At 42.1% G+C, this 13,352-nt stretch overlaps 1 protein-coding gene across 1 annotated transcript in view; it reads left to right on the top strand.

Moving 5' to 3' along the window:
• The window catches only part of dner (delta/notch-like EGF repeat containing), a gene marked incomplete at its 5' end in the record, with an annotated part of 54,710 nt that overhangs the window by 27,553 nt on the left and 13,805 nt on the right, over positions 1-13,352 (top strand). The window contains 5 exons of the mRNA XM_080510355.1: positions 1,823-2,164; positions 2,271-2,368; positions 8,346-8,509; positions 10,961-11,109; positions 12,912-13,065. Coding sequence (XP_080366481.1) covers positions 1,823-2,164; positions 2,271-2,368; positions 8,346-8,509; positions 10,961-11,109; positions 12,912-13,065 — 907 coding nt within the window. The remainder of the gene's footprint in view (positions 1-1,822; positions 2,165-2,270; positions 2,369-8,345; positions 8,510-10,960; positions 11,110-12,911; positions 13,066-13,352) is intronic.

The following is a 13,352-nucleotide window of genomic DNA, read 5'->3' as shown; positions in this document are numbered from 1 at the left end:
CGTGTACACTGTGGAATAATGCAACAACAAAGGATCGGATGTCAAAATAAATTGGTAAACGGTCTCCTGCCACATGTGTTTTCAATAAAATTGCCTGGTTAGTGTGAAGTTTGCCGAGCTTGGGGATTTTGTTGGTGTTCACCATCATCAGCATACTGCATAAGGCGGAAAGTTTCATAAAGAGAACTTGAAATAGACTCTGTGTAGGATGAACCTACGTGATGATAGTTAATCCTTAAAGTCAATTAAGTGTATTTGATGAAAGGAATGCAGAAACAGATTGTTTTCATGGTAATGCAATCTAACCAATCAAGGTTCCTCCCACGGTCAAAAGACGTGTAAAAGTGAAATAGTGTCTCATTAATTGATTTTACGTTTGAGTGTGTGGAGGATTTTCTGTCTCTGTTTGTGATGGACTGGCGACCTGCAGCGCTCCGGCCCCCCCGTGACCCCAAACCTGATAAAGCGGTGTGGAAGATGGATCGCCGGGTGTTCTTGATCCCGTTTTGTCATCCTTGTACTTTATTCAGGAACATTTTGTGCTGCTCTGACAGCGACTGTTAGGAAGGGTGTGTGTGTGTGTGTGTGTGTGTGTGGGGGGGGGGGGGGGGGGGGGCAAGAGTGACTCATGAAAAAGGTCACGATCTGGACTCGAATGCTTCGTTGAACTTGGCCCATCTGGCACAGCCGTTCTCTAAAGTTCTCTAAAACTGGATCCCAGGTGCTGTTTCAGTGGATTTGAGACTTGTGAGGACCTGAAAGTGGACTGCTGGGACTGCTCAAGCTTTTGCGCCGAGGAGTAGGAGGAAGAGGTAATAGAAGGAGTTCTCATGGAGAAAAAAATTAATAAAATCTTGAGATAGATTAGTTCTTATGAGCTGTGACTTTGTCGTGGTGAGAGCAGCCTGCAAGCAACGCTATGTTGTTCTGCTTCTCGCTGTTTCTCTCACATATGTACAGTCACACGCTCACATCTGTATGCACAGAGGGATTCAGTGTGAGAATCATTACCGACTGTCTGTACGCTCTCTGCAGCCTCAGTTTGTGTGTGTTTTTTTTTTGTGGTTTGTTTTGTTTCCCAGCTTTATTAAAACTGAATCTGAACACATTTAAATCAGACAGCTGGGGATGAACATACTTGAGGATGTCTCAATGAATTCTCAAGGTAAAAGAAAACAATAGAAAATAAGAGGCAGGGGAAATTATAGATGGTTTCAAGTCTAAAACGGCTCGGAAAGTAGGTAAAAAGCCAACCCTGTCCTACAATGAACTTCAAAAGCATGGTCTGCCCTCTATCACCTTCACTGAAAAGAGTTCTCCAAATACGATCAATTATTGATGGAGTAAGCAGCATGAAGAGAGCTGTCAGGGAGCATTTCTATCGTTGCAGCATGACAGGCCGACAACCGGACTTGGGGACAAAATCTGAGTATGTGACTAAAGGTGTGTTTTCATACTGTGGCAGTGAATAAAGGGAAAGCGAGAGCCACTCCAGGATTTAATTACATCGCATAGTGAAAATATAATGAATGGGGAGAGGCTGGAAATGTGAAAGCTGATTCAGAGAGCTTTATTGCTGGAAGTCGATTTTGAGAGCGAGATGATCACTGAATTTGTACTTGTGCATTGTTTTGTTTTAAGGACCCGCTCCATGAGCCCATTTCACTAAAGATGACTCGTCCACTGACGTTTTGACGTTTCTTTGTCGAAATTAACAGTGTATTAAAAGACGAGTCCCGGCATGCAGTGGACGGCAAAGAAACAGCTCGATATCTATTTTATTATTCCCTTTATCATTTGTTTGTTTTCTCCATTATCGCAGTTTTTCACAGACCCCTGTGCCAGCAGCCCCTGTCTCCATGGAAACTGCAGCCGGAGCGACGGCGGGGAGGAGGTGGGGCCGGCGTACACCTGCGAGTGCAGCGAAGGCTACGAGGGGGAGCGATGCGATCAGATCCTGTTGGACCTCCCGGCAGCTGATTGGGAGCCCGCCACCCCCGCTCCTGAGCTGGCCACCCCCGTCGCCTCCACCACGTTGGCAGCCACCCAGCCGCCACAACCGACCACCGTCTCCTCCTCCACCACGCCAGCACCTCCCACCCTGCCGCCATGGCAACCCAAACCGGGGCAGAGGCTGCTGGTGGTGCCGTGGGAGGCCGACAGAGTGAGATGACTTCTTTAGTGCTGAATTTAAATCTCGTGAAGTTGAACTTTAAAAATGTTTGGGAGAAAACACACACTTTGTGTGTGTGTGTGTGTGTGTGTTTCAGGTGACTGAGGGTCTGCACTGTGTGAGTCCCGAGCTTTGCGAGCTCACATCAGGAACGCTGACGATGTCTCTGGAGGTGCCCGAAGAGACGGCAGTAAAGTAAGAGCTCTTAGTCTCTTCAAGCAGGGTCAGATTATCCAACAATAGAGCCACAGGTCCTCATTTAAGTCTGATCAAGCTTTTTTGTTGTTTTCACTCTGTATCTATTCACTCATCACTACAGTTTACTCAGCAGACTGCGCTAGAAATTGACTAAACCTTTTTTTTTTTTTTCATCCCACCAGAGGTTCAAAAATATTACTGTTCACACAACAAACAACTGTCCAAAAATACTTTTATTTCGGATTTAGAAGTTGTTTCTCCCAAACTGTCGACTGGTCTTCAATCGAGCTGAGGACTGTGGATTCTGAAGACACTTTTCAAAAACAAAAAGTGAACTGAAAGTGCTATAAATACACATTCATCCATTCATTAATTCATGTATAAGATATTGGCACAGAAGACAGATCATTTCCTTGGTTCCTTCTCTGTATCTCGACATTTAACTGGGAGCACTTCCTGATCTTTCAGATATGTTCTTCACTCCTGCTTCTTCCAGCTGCTCCCTTCAGGAGGAGATCATCTTCATTCATCTCACCTTATCTCCTGCCTCCTCTACTTTTACACCAACTGTCTCCACCTCCTCCTTCACTCCATCCATCAATCTCTGAAGTCTTCTTCCTCTCTTCCTGCCAACGTCCTTTGTCCAATAAATCTTATTCATGAAAATTGCATAATCTAATCTGCGCATTACTGTGTTAGAGTTCCTTTATGATTTTAGTCTAAATCTAACATTACTATACACATCAGATAAGCTCCCGTTGTAATGTTTGCCACTATTACAAATAAATGAATGATGAAATAGTAAAAGTGTGGTTCAAAAGCACTGCTCACGTTGTTATACGTATATCTGAAGTAATCTGAAGTGTAAAATTGAGTCTTCCGACTGTCTCTAAATGCACAACATATCAAAGTATGTGACAGCAGCAGAAAACCACACAGCTTGTCACCTTGCCACGCATGGAGAACATGCAACAAACCTGAATGTGGCTTCTCATTGTTTCTGCCTGAACAGCATAATGTGCTCATTGCATTGCTTCGTGGTTGTAAAAGTGGACTCAGGAGTCAGACAGTAAAGATACAGTTGCAGTAGGATGGTAACATTTCTTAATTTTTCCTCCATATTGTCTCTCATTAAATGTAAAAAAATATGACCCCAGCCAACAATTAAGTGTGGATCCCATTCAGCACAATTAACAACAAAGCATGTTCTGCGGTTTGTTTCCCGCATAATGAATTCAAAGAAAACAAAGAAACGGAATCCACTCGGCCAGCGTTTTATCTGCATCGCGCTCAGCAACTGTGCTGCAGAGCCTTTGTAGCTAATAATCTGTCATTTGAATCCTCTCGCGATGACCCACCTCTGCCTCCGGAGCCTCTGTTTTACAACAGTGCAGCTTTATTCCATCTTTTCAGAGCGTGTTTGCTCATAAACAATATTACAGTTGCTCAGCAAATAAGGGTCAATGAATTATGCAGAAGAATTGGTCAAGGTGAAGGTAGGTTGTTCTTGATGTTGTTCCTCATTATGGATGGTAGGCACGACTCAAGGGCCCGACCACGATGGCAGACCGGGAGCTGCGAGCTAATCAGCTGCTGCTGCGTTGTTTTCATTCAGTGTAATTACACACGGCGCCTTAACGCACAGCCAGACACAGACACTGAAGGACACTTATGCAAAACTCACAGGCACCACTTTGCCACGAAGCAGTGATCCTAAAGTGAAATCCGTTTAGAGATGATAATAGTAATATAATGAGGCCGGTGGGAGTAATACTGATACCTCTACAGATACTCGCGCGTGTGTGTGAGTATCACTCGTGACAATATTTACTCTTTAATCTGATTGTTTTGTTGTCATTAAATCAGATTTTGATATCCGTAGCCTTCCGAACACATAAAAAACATTGTTCATTTCCACAACTTTACTTTGCCTAATTTAACTTCGAGAAGCAGAAGTTCCCCAGATGCCTCAGCTTCTCGTGTTGGCCCTTGGGCTCCAGCAAAGGAAAGCTAATTTCGGCTGCAAGTTTCCTGTCCACCTTCTCATTATTAAGCTCTCACAGCCTCCCCTTGAGGCTCAGCTCCCGCTGTACCACTGCTCTTTGGGACGGACGTCGCCTTGATCTTCCTGCGATGCTCAACCTTGAAACATCCTGAACATGGTCCCCGAGACTTTTGTGTTTCTTTATTTGTTTGAATAGAACATTTAAAGCGTATCTTAAATGCCTGCTTTTAGTTAGGACTCACTTATTATCATTTGATCTATTGTAAAAACATTAAACACCATGACTTTTTATTTAGAAAAACTCAAGCAGTTTGTTACTTACTGATTCCAGCTATCTGATTATTCTTAAACAATATAAATACATTTTTCATCTCGCACAACCCAACATCTATTTTAAATCTGTGAAGCCTTTTTGAAGCTGTGTCTCTGTATGAAACGTGCTCTGGGGCTAATAATAATTATTGCTCTTGTAGGTTTCAGGGACTCATTAAAGCTACAGTACGGCGAGGGCTGAGAGGATAATCACACACCGTTTTATTTGTTTTTGTTGATGTGGAAATGATTCTTTCAGGTGTGGGAGTGAGGTTAGACGGGCGCACAGAAACATTAAAACACGAGGAGCCTCAATGACGATGCAGAAAATTCCACTCACAACCCTCATTGGTGGATTTATAGTAAACACGATGTATTATATCAGTATTGACTGGAAACCACAGAGGCTCCAACAGCTTTGCATTTTTAGCAGTCCTGTGGGTTTATTACCCGATGCGTTGTACGTTCGTAAACTTTAGTGTGGCTGTAAGCTTGAGTGCATCATGTCAAACTCCACTGAATCTGCCTTGAGTCAAAATGGAAGGATAAAAACTTTGTTCTGTAAATATTTCAGGTATGCCACCAGGGCTTCAGGAGAGAGATAAAATAAACTAATTTGGAACAGAGTTGTGTGCTAGTGGCATTTATACACAAGGAAAAAGATGGGTATTAAAGTAGACTGTGGATGACCTGCCATTTTACCTTCATGGGAATTATACTAACTTCATTTTGGGTGTTGAACGAGTGTCGCATTGTGGAATATTTAGTGCCGCATTTGTATCCGTTATAAGAAGGAGTTAGCAGCAGTCTCTCTATGAAGTGTAGTACGGGTCGGTGTACAGTCTGTGATTTCCCCCTGTCCCAGACTAAAAATGAGCCATTACGATGATATTGTATCATGGCCTAAAAAATTGTGATCCAATGTACGGTGAAAGGAAATTGTGGCTGTGCGTCCATAGGTAGCATAAGCTCTGTACAATGTCTGAAATTCAATCCTTCCCACTCCACCGCACCGTGGAACATTTAATGACCTCGGACTTGCTGACTATGTCTATTTCTGCACCTGAACATAAAAAAAACGACGGTCCTTTTAAATAACAAACCTTGATTCTTGGTTAACTTTATTGACTTATTCTTTTAATACACTGGCAGAATAGTGTAATGTTGCACAGGATAACAAACGTGGTAGTTCTTGCCTCCGGTTCAGTCGAGGTTGAAATTATGCTGCAAAGCTTTACGTCGTACTTTGAGAAGTCCGCGTCATGCAGCAGGTACCAAATTCACAAGATTACTAAAAGCACACAGTGTGCAGGAGTCCACAATACTCTTCTGACACTCGTGAAATGATCTCGGGGCATTTTAAGTCTATCAAGACGCCTCTCGTTGCACCACGTAAGATCAGAGGATTCAAGCAACAACAAATGTTATAGTCACGATTGCTGATCTTTTGTATGGTACAGGCCAAACAATTTACTACAACAGCTCATTGCTTACCATGTTTAAATTCATGCGGTAAGAGAGAAAACCGCCTCACCGTATTTGTGGGAAACCTGTCACAACACAAGTCATTTATCTTTCTTGTGCTATTGTAGCTTTCCAGTGATTCTAGTTTTTATTGTTTGTGTCATGTTTGCATATCTTGTCTCCACATTTCATACATCTCACCTGATTGCACACAATTATTGTCTCCACCCGTGCCTTGTCCAACGTTCTTGTCATGCTCATTTTCCCGCTTCGGTCCTACGATGTCTGTTTTTGTTTCACCATTCGGATCTTTCTGTTGGAGGTCGTCATGAGAGATTGCTTTATGCTTTTGTCTGCCTTCCCCAACAACCACACTCGGCTCGTCTTGGCTCGGGTCTGCCCTGCATCTTTAGCCTCAGCAGCTGGTGGAGTCAGAGTCTCTCATTGGGATGTAGCCTGCATTGTTCTTCTCAGTCCACCCAGAGGAAAACTGAGGACAGAATTTTTCCAGATAAAATTATGAGCCCTATCAAGAGGCTGTCTTTGGCAGCGAGATGCTTGACCACAGCAGAGCTCCAGAGAGAGGATTTGTCCTCATGGTCCGTGTCGTTCTTGGCTTAGCTGGGAGTGAAACGCGGCGTGAACTGTGAATCTCCGTGTTCCCTACAAATACATCGCCGGCAGAAAATATTGATTATTTTATAAGTTTAGACAAACTATCTGTGCTCCACTGAGCTATGGATTGAGGCTAGATCTATTATTGATGTTTGTAATAAGACTACACAAAAACACAAACTCGTAGCATCGTGTAGCATAAAGAATCAATAAATGTTTTACTATACAGTATTTAACGTCAAAACCCATGTAAACACAGTGTTTACGAGCTTCTTTTTTATTATGTAAATATCAAGTTTAAAGGTATACATTTTATAGTTATTTGGATATTTGATGCATTTTGTAACATAAAGTGACTTTACTCTCGCTGCATGTTATCAGCAAACAAAATTAATCAATTGTCAAAGTTTCAACTTGAAATGTATGTATGCAGACCCAGTACATTTTGACAGGTTAGTAATTATATAGAAGGAAAAATAAAAAAGAAGGAAAACAAAACAATTATGCCCTCGAGCTGCAGCTTAACTTATGGTCTTATGTGTGACTCATCTGAATACAATATCAGTGCTACTTTCTGATGTAAACACCCTCAACTGTAATTTAGTGTTGTGATAATGTGAGTGCCTCAATGTCTACAGATTCTCATCAGAAACCACAACATGAATGAAGATGTGCAAAGACACTTTTTCACAACTTTTTACATGAACGTTCCTGTCAATTATGAGCACAGTTTGTGACATTCAGGAGTTCATTACCCTTTAAAGCCACACGGTAAAACTAATGAGGCCATACTGTGGCAAAAACAAGCATCAAGGAGTTGTTTTGAGCATTTCATTGCATTCCGGATCTATAGGAAGAATATTTACTAGGTTCAAAGCTCCTGTGATTGTGTAAAAAATAGCTTTCTCTTTTACATATAGTTAGAATTTAATATAAAGATATGTGTTTTTTCGATATAGTGTACATTACACATTTTTTTTTTTTTTTTTTTAAATGTTAAAAGTCATATTGTTAAGTTTAGCACAAGTTCTGGCAGCCATTACTCCGCAGATCTGACCATGATGCAAGACTGGTGTAACACCCGTGAAAACAAGTCCTTTGATGATCAGATACAAACGTGGGACACAGTGACCTCCACTACAACACTGCCTGTTTGCTTCATGACTACTAAGCTGCTGCTGCTGACCACACTGTGTACGACAGAGGAGAACATGTTATCAGGTCTCAAATGGGAGGATTTTTTCATCATAGATTATTTTACTGTCTGGTGGCTTTACAGTTCTGTTTGATTTGTCACTCAGTGAGGAATGAAGTCATCACAAAAGCGGTTTGCTGGTTTGTGATATTTGTGGATTCAGTGTGTTTCTTCTGGCACAATTCATTATTTACTCTCGGAAGGCTGCAAACCTGCAACTCAAGCTGAAGCAGCTGCTGAGATGCGTCAACCAATTAAAAGTGGATCATGGTGATGGATGAAAACTTGCAGGCAAAACTGTCTCCAGAATCTACCAACATCTTCCTGATTTTCCCAAACTTCCCTGCTCAGTCTTCTTCACTTCCTCCCTCTTGTCCACTCAGGGTCGTGGTGAATGCCAGCGGAGCTCCGGTGCTGTGGCGGGTGAATGAAGACGGCTTCCTGCGATCCTCCATCATGAACGGCACCACCACGTGGTTTCTGCAGGCTGCTGATGGACTGGTGGTCGCAGACCACTCTCTGCCCCTGGGACAGAACTACTTCCTTAGTAAGTCTCCAGTTTCTTGTAGTGCGCTCTAAACTAAGGCCCCCGTTTACAGCATTTGGACAGACGACAAAGTTGGATTGCTGTTCCAGGAGACTCAGCTATATAACTACCAAGTCCCAGGAGAATGTGGACTGTTGTTATAGTCCATCTACTCAAGCATGTGGAGAAAAAGTATTTACTACGGTCGTGATGCATATGCGCACTGCCAGCGTTTCAGAAATGTTGCATTTTCCCCCCCGTTTACATTGAGACGTAGTCTGAAGCTCTTTCAAAAAACCGTTAACTTAAAGTATATCAGTTCCTGCTCTGCTTCATTTATATATATATTTCTAACACCACACAGTTCGGACAGTAATGAAAGGCACTGTAAAGTCCTTTTACATGCCATACCGTTGTTATCTTGTGGCTTTAAGCAGTCAAGTAAATGCGTAATAATAATACTAATAATAATAATAATAATAATAATAATAATGATAATGATAATGCTCTGTCATACTTCTCTCTTTCCTGTTACTCTCACATATCGTGTGCATGACAGTTGATCCAACCTCCTCAGAGGAGCTGAGTGGGTGAATGGGAAACATTTTGAATTACCTCCAACTCGCTCATTTATAGGCGAGCCAAAAAAGATCAGAGGATTAATGAATTTAAATAACTTCCAATTACCGCATTTATTCTTGACATGTCACTGGGGACAACAACACAGCATTTGCATACATGAGTCAGAATAGTATATTTGCATATCGAAAACGACGCACTGATGCTCATATCTGTATTCAAATCTTGAGTTTATTGCACAGCACGAGTGAGCATATTGTGAAGTGAGTAATTGATGTCGCAGTTGAAGATCTTGAGGTTTTTTTGGGTTGGTTTTTTTTTTACTGGATGGCTGGTGTTACATACCTGACGCTGTCGCACGACACTTCCTGTCTGTTGACCTTGGCATGTCTGCTAACTGTGTGGCAGCAACAGCTTCTGGGAAGGAGGGGATGAGGGAGGGAGAGAATGAGGGAAGGAGGGGTGACATTGGGGAGTTAAATCAGAAGGGTGAGAGAGGATAATGGAGGGTGGGAGAGAGGGCATGTGAGATAACGAGGGAGAAAGACGGGAGGAAGAAGATGGGAAGACAGCAAAGGATTACAGGGCAGGACAGAGGAAGCAGGAAGAAGAAGAAGAATGAAGGTCAAATTGTGAGCGAAAAGAGGAAGAAACAAGTAGCTTATATGTGCTTTTTGTCGTTAGAGACCAGGTTGCGTTGCGGAAAGCGAAATTTTGGAACCACGGCACGCTCACATTTACACTTAAAGTGTGTCTTGTGTCAGTATTTTACTTAGCATGCAGCAGTCTGTACATGCAAGGTCAAAGATGTTACGTGACAGAAATGCTGCACAAATGGTCTGTGCAGAGAAATGACTGTGCAGGTCTACGGTTTGATGTCATCGGGCGTGACAGAGAAACATGCGCCCTGTTTTCTGTGTCCTGACTGGCTGGGAGAGCTTGCATCACCGCGCTCGTCACCGGCGGAGATACAGTGAGTTGGCTCAGATCAGGCTCTTTAAAAAGTAGCACTTAATATTCACTACAAGGCTATTTTTATCTGAGGGCCCGTGTAGCTGTCAGCTGTGATTGAACGTACTGGAGGAGATGGTCTGGATTAATAGATCCAGAGAGAGGGTTGGGTGGGGTCGCTTTAATAGCCATCCTACATGAACTCTTTTTTTTTATTAACCCTCGTATTTATTGCTTATTCTTTTGGTATCTTTGCGTCCTCCTAAAACCTTCCTCGGACCTCCATGAGGCTGATCAAACAGATTGAGCATGTTCAGCATTAATTTTTTCCCCTATATTTTTATCTAAAGAATTGTGTGTATGCTTACAGTACTGATGGAACAAAGAAAAATGATTAAGCAATCAAGAACCAAAACAAACAAACCTCAACTCAATATTGGCCTCAGGCAAAAAAAAATAAAAATGTAACTTGCAGAATGTAGAGATAATTAGGAGACACATAATAGAATAACACAATGGATGGACAGACTACTACACTGCTTCACATGAAAAGTTAAGTAATTGCCAGAGTCCGAGAGGATCAATAATGTCTTGATAAACTGTCGCTAAATAGACTGATATTCACGGATTGGGTTGAACGGTGGTGCAGTGGGTTGCACTCTTGCCTCATAGCAATAAGGTCACGGACTGAAATACCGGGCCTTTCTGTGTTTACTTTCCATGTTCCCCCCGTGCTGGGGCTTCTTCCAGGTACTCGGGTCGGTTTCCATAGATGTGAGTGTGAGTGTGAGCATGTGTGGGGTTTCTTTCTCTGCACCTATGATGGACTGGCGACCTGTCCAAGGTGCATCCTGCCCTTGACCTTGCTATCAAAATATACATTCTGCTTCTTTAGTGAGAATACTTGAACAGTATCTGAGGTGATCTTGTCTCCTGTGGCAGGTATGATCCGTGTGGGGGCTCCCACAGCCCCCGAGGTCACCCTGCGTCTCAACCTGACGGTGAAAGCCAGCAGCTGCGTGGAGCCGGGCAGCAGCTTCAGCGACCCTCAGTGCTCCGGCAAGGGCAAATGTATCACACAGCCCTCTGAGGTGAGAGTTTGAGAAACATGAAATCCTTCTTATCTTCCGTCAAGAGGCCCATTTCACCGCTTTTCAAATCCTGCTGCATCCTTTTATGCTTCAATAAAATAAAAACCAAACAAACAAACCAAAATAAATCAACCCTGTAAGCTCAAACACAATCCAATTAAAGTGAAGTCGTCGGGCGGCACATCTGAATGGAAACATGTTTTCAAAAGCACAATTTCAGCAATCATCCACTTCACACCTCACACACATCCCAACATCAGCAAAGGTTTGCTTTTTAAAAACCAATATTATCAATGAGGTTGTCAGCTATTTTTAGTATTTGAAAGCTTCTTTTCATCTTTATTCACAAACTCAGTGGAACTCATTAAATCGCAGCCGAAGTGTTGCGGAAAACAAACAATGCAGCAAATTATAGCTCAACTGTGATAAGAATATATTTCAAAATTAAAACCAGGATGAGCATGGAGCTCCGATATCATGCTGTGAATAATTGCATGGATTCAAAACTGTGTCGCATTCACACAAGAGTCAAATCGAAGCTCTGTTAATCGGATAAGATTCTCCAAAAAAAGAAAATATACAACCAGTTTTGTGAGATTTGATAAAAAAAACCATTGTGCTTGATTACAGTTAATACTCACCAGTTACTAACACAAAAATAACTTGTGAGTAAAAAAGTACCTGATTTGTTGCCTGTACCTCTGCGAATTAGTTTGTTTGAGTTCTTGAGTTATCTTTAAAGTCTGACATTCTTTTATCAGAAAATCTTCCACTGCTGCAAGTCACACAACAACAAAGCCACTGAAAACACAACGTTTTGAAAATAACTCCCAACTGTTTGCAAAACACTCCGACTTGTCTTCATGGAAACAGGGGGAAATGTAACTTTTTGTAAACGCTCCAACACCATTCCTTACAGTCGTGTAGAAACACAACTTTTCTGAACAATGTGCACGACAGCGGAAGTACATAGTTCTTAAAGAGACAACCGCTCCAGCGTTGCTGGAATCATCTAGAAGGATTTCATAATTTTCAATAAACAAATAGTCATAAATTGAATGATGAATGATGAATGAAAAGTAAATTTTTGGGGTACAGTTAGAGTTTCAGTGCCAAAAGTTAAATTTTTCTGCATTCAGTTCACAGTGCTTTTAAGTTCACGCACACATGTTTTTTCATCTGTAGCTGAAATGGGCCGAGGCAGAAGCAAGGGCTTATTTTTACTTATCCCTTTAAAACCCATAAAGTTACTCAGGACACCAGTGATACAAAATAATAATAATAATAAAAAAAAGAAAACAGAAAAAAAAACTAAAACTAACAGAAATCCTTTTTTATTATAACCATTACTTATTTTACTTTTTAATGTTTTTTTTTTAAATTGTGTCTTGTTTATTACGAAAAACCGGCATATTACCATGAAAGCTGTATGTTCTATTAATAGATTTGAGCTACATGTAATGTGAGAAAAAGGCAGCAGCAGAAGGAGCCTGCAGCGGAGACCCTGAGGTCCCTCGACATCCACACTCTGACAGAAGCAGCAGGAAGGACTCTGAGCCTGAAGAGAGCACAGAGAGTCATGATGTCCTTATTTCCTCCCTCATTATAAACTTCCTCGCTAGTTGAGAGCATCAAATTGTGTCACCGTGGCTCATAATTCCATTGTTGTGTTGCCTGAATAATCTTTTACAATCTGCAATCTCATTATTTGTGTTTGGCGAGTTTTCCCTCCTCCGGGTCGTGTCGCTCCGAGGCTCATCCATTCCGCACGACCAACTTACTTGCAGTTGTTGATCCCGCAGAGCACTTTCTTCTGCGAGTGTGAAGACGGATACACGGGGATCTTTTGCGAGGAGTTCGACGCCTGCCACCGTCGACCGTGTCGCAACAACGGCACGTGCAGTGACGTCCGACAGGGAGGGGAGGGACACAACTTCACCTGCAGCTGCCAGCCAGGTGCGCTTCTGAACACGACATCATCACAAACCCAAAAGCACGTGAAGATCTGAAAATGTGTTGGAGTGGTCTGGTTGGTCCGACAAAATGAGAGTCTGTATATTTGTTTCAGAAAAAAAGATCTGATTATTAACACAGAATCGGGAAGTCTAACAAACCTTTGATCTTACCATATTTTTTTTGAAGTGACAGGCTCTTTGAAAAAAGAACTCTGGTGGCAGTTTAAAAGCTGAAGATCACTTTCTCATTAGCACGTGGCGCTAACAAGCTCTGTCTGAAGAAAAAGA

The sequence above is a fragment of the Blennius ocellaris genome (genome assembly GCF_963422515.1).
Source record: "Blennius ocellaris genome assembly, chromosome: 2".
Classification (NCBI taxonomy): Eukaryota; Metazoa; Chordata; class Actinopteri; order Blenniiformes; family Blenniidae; genus Blennius; species Blennius ocellaris.
This window is presented reverse-complemented; position numbering and strand designations above follow the sequence as displayed.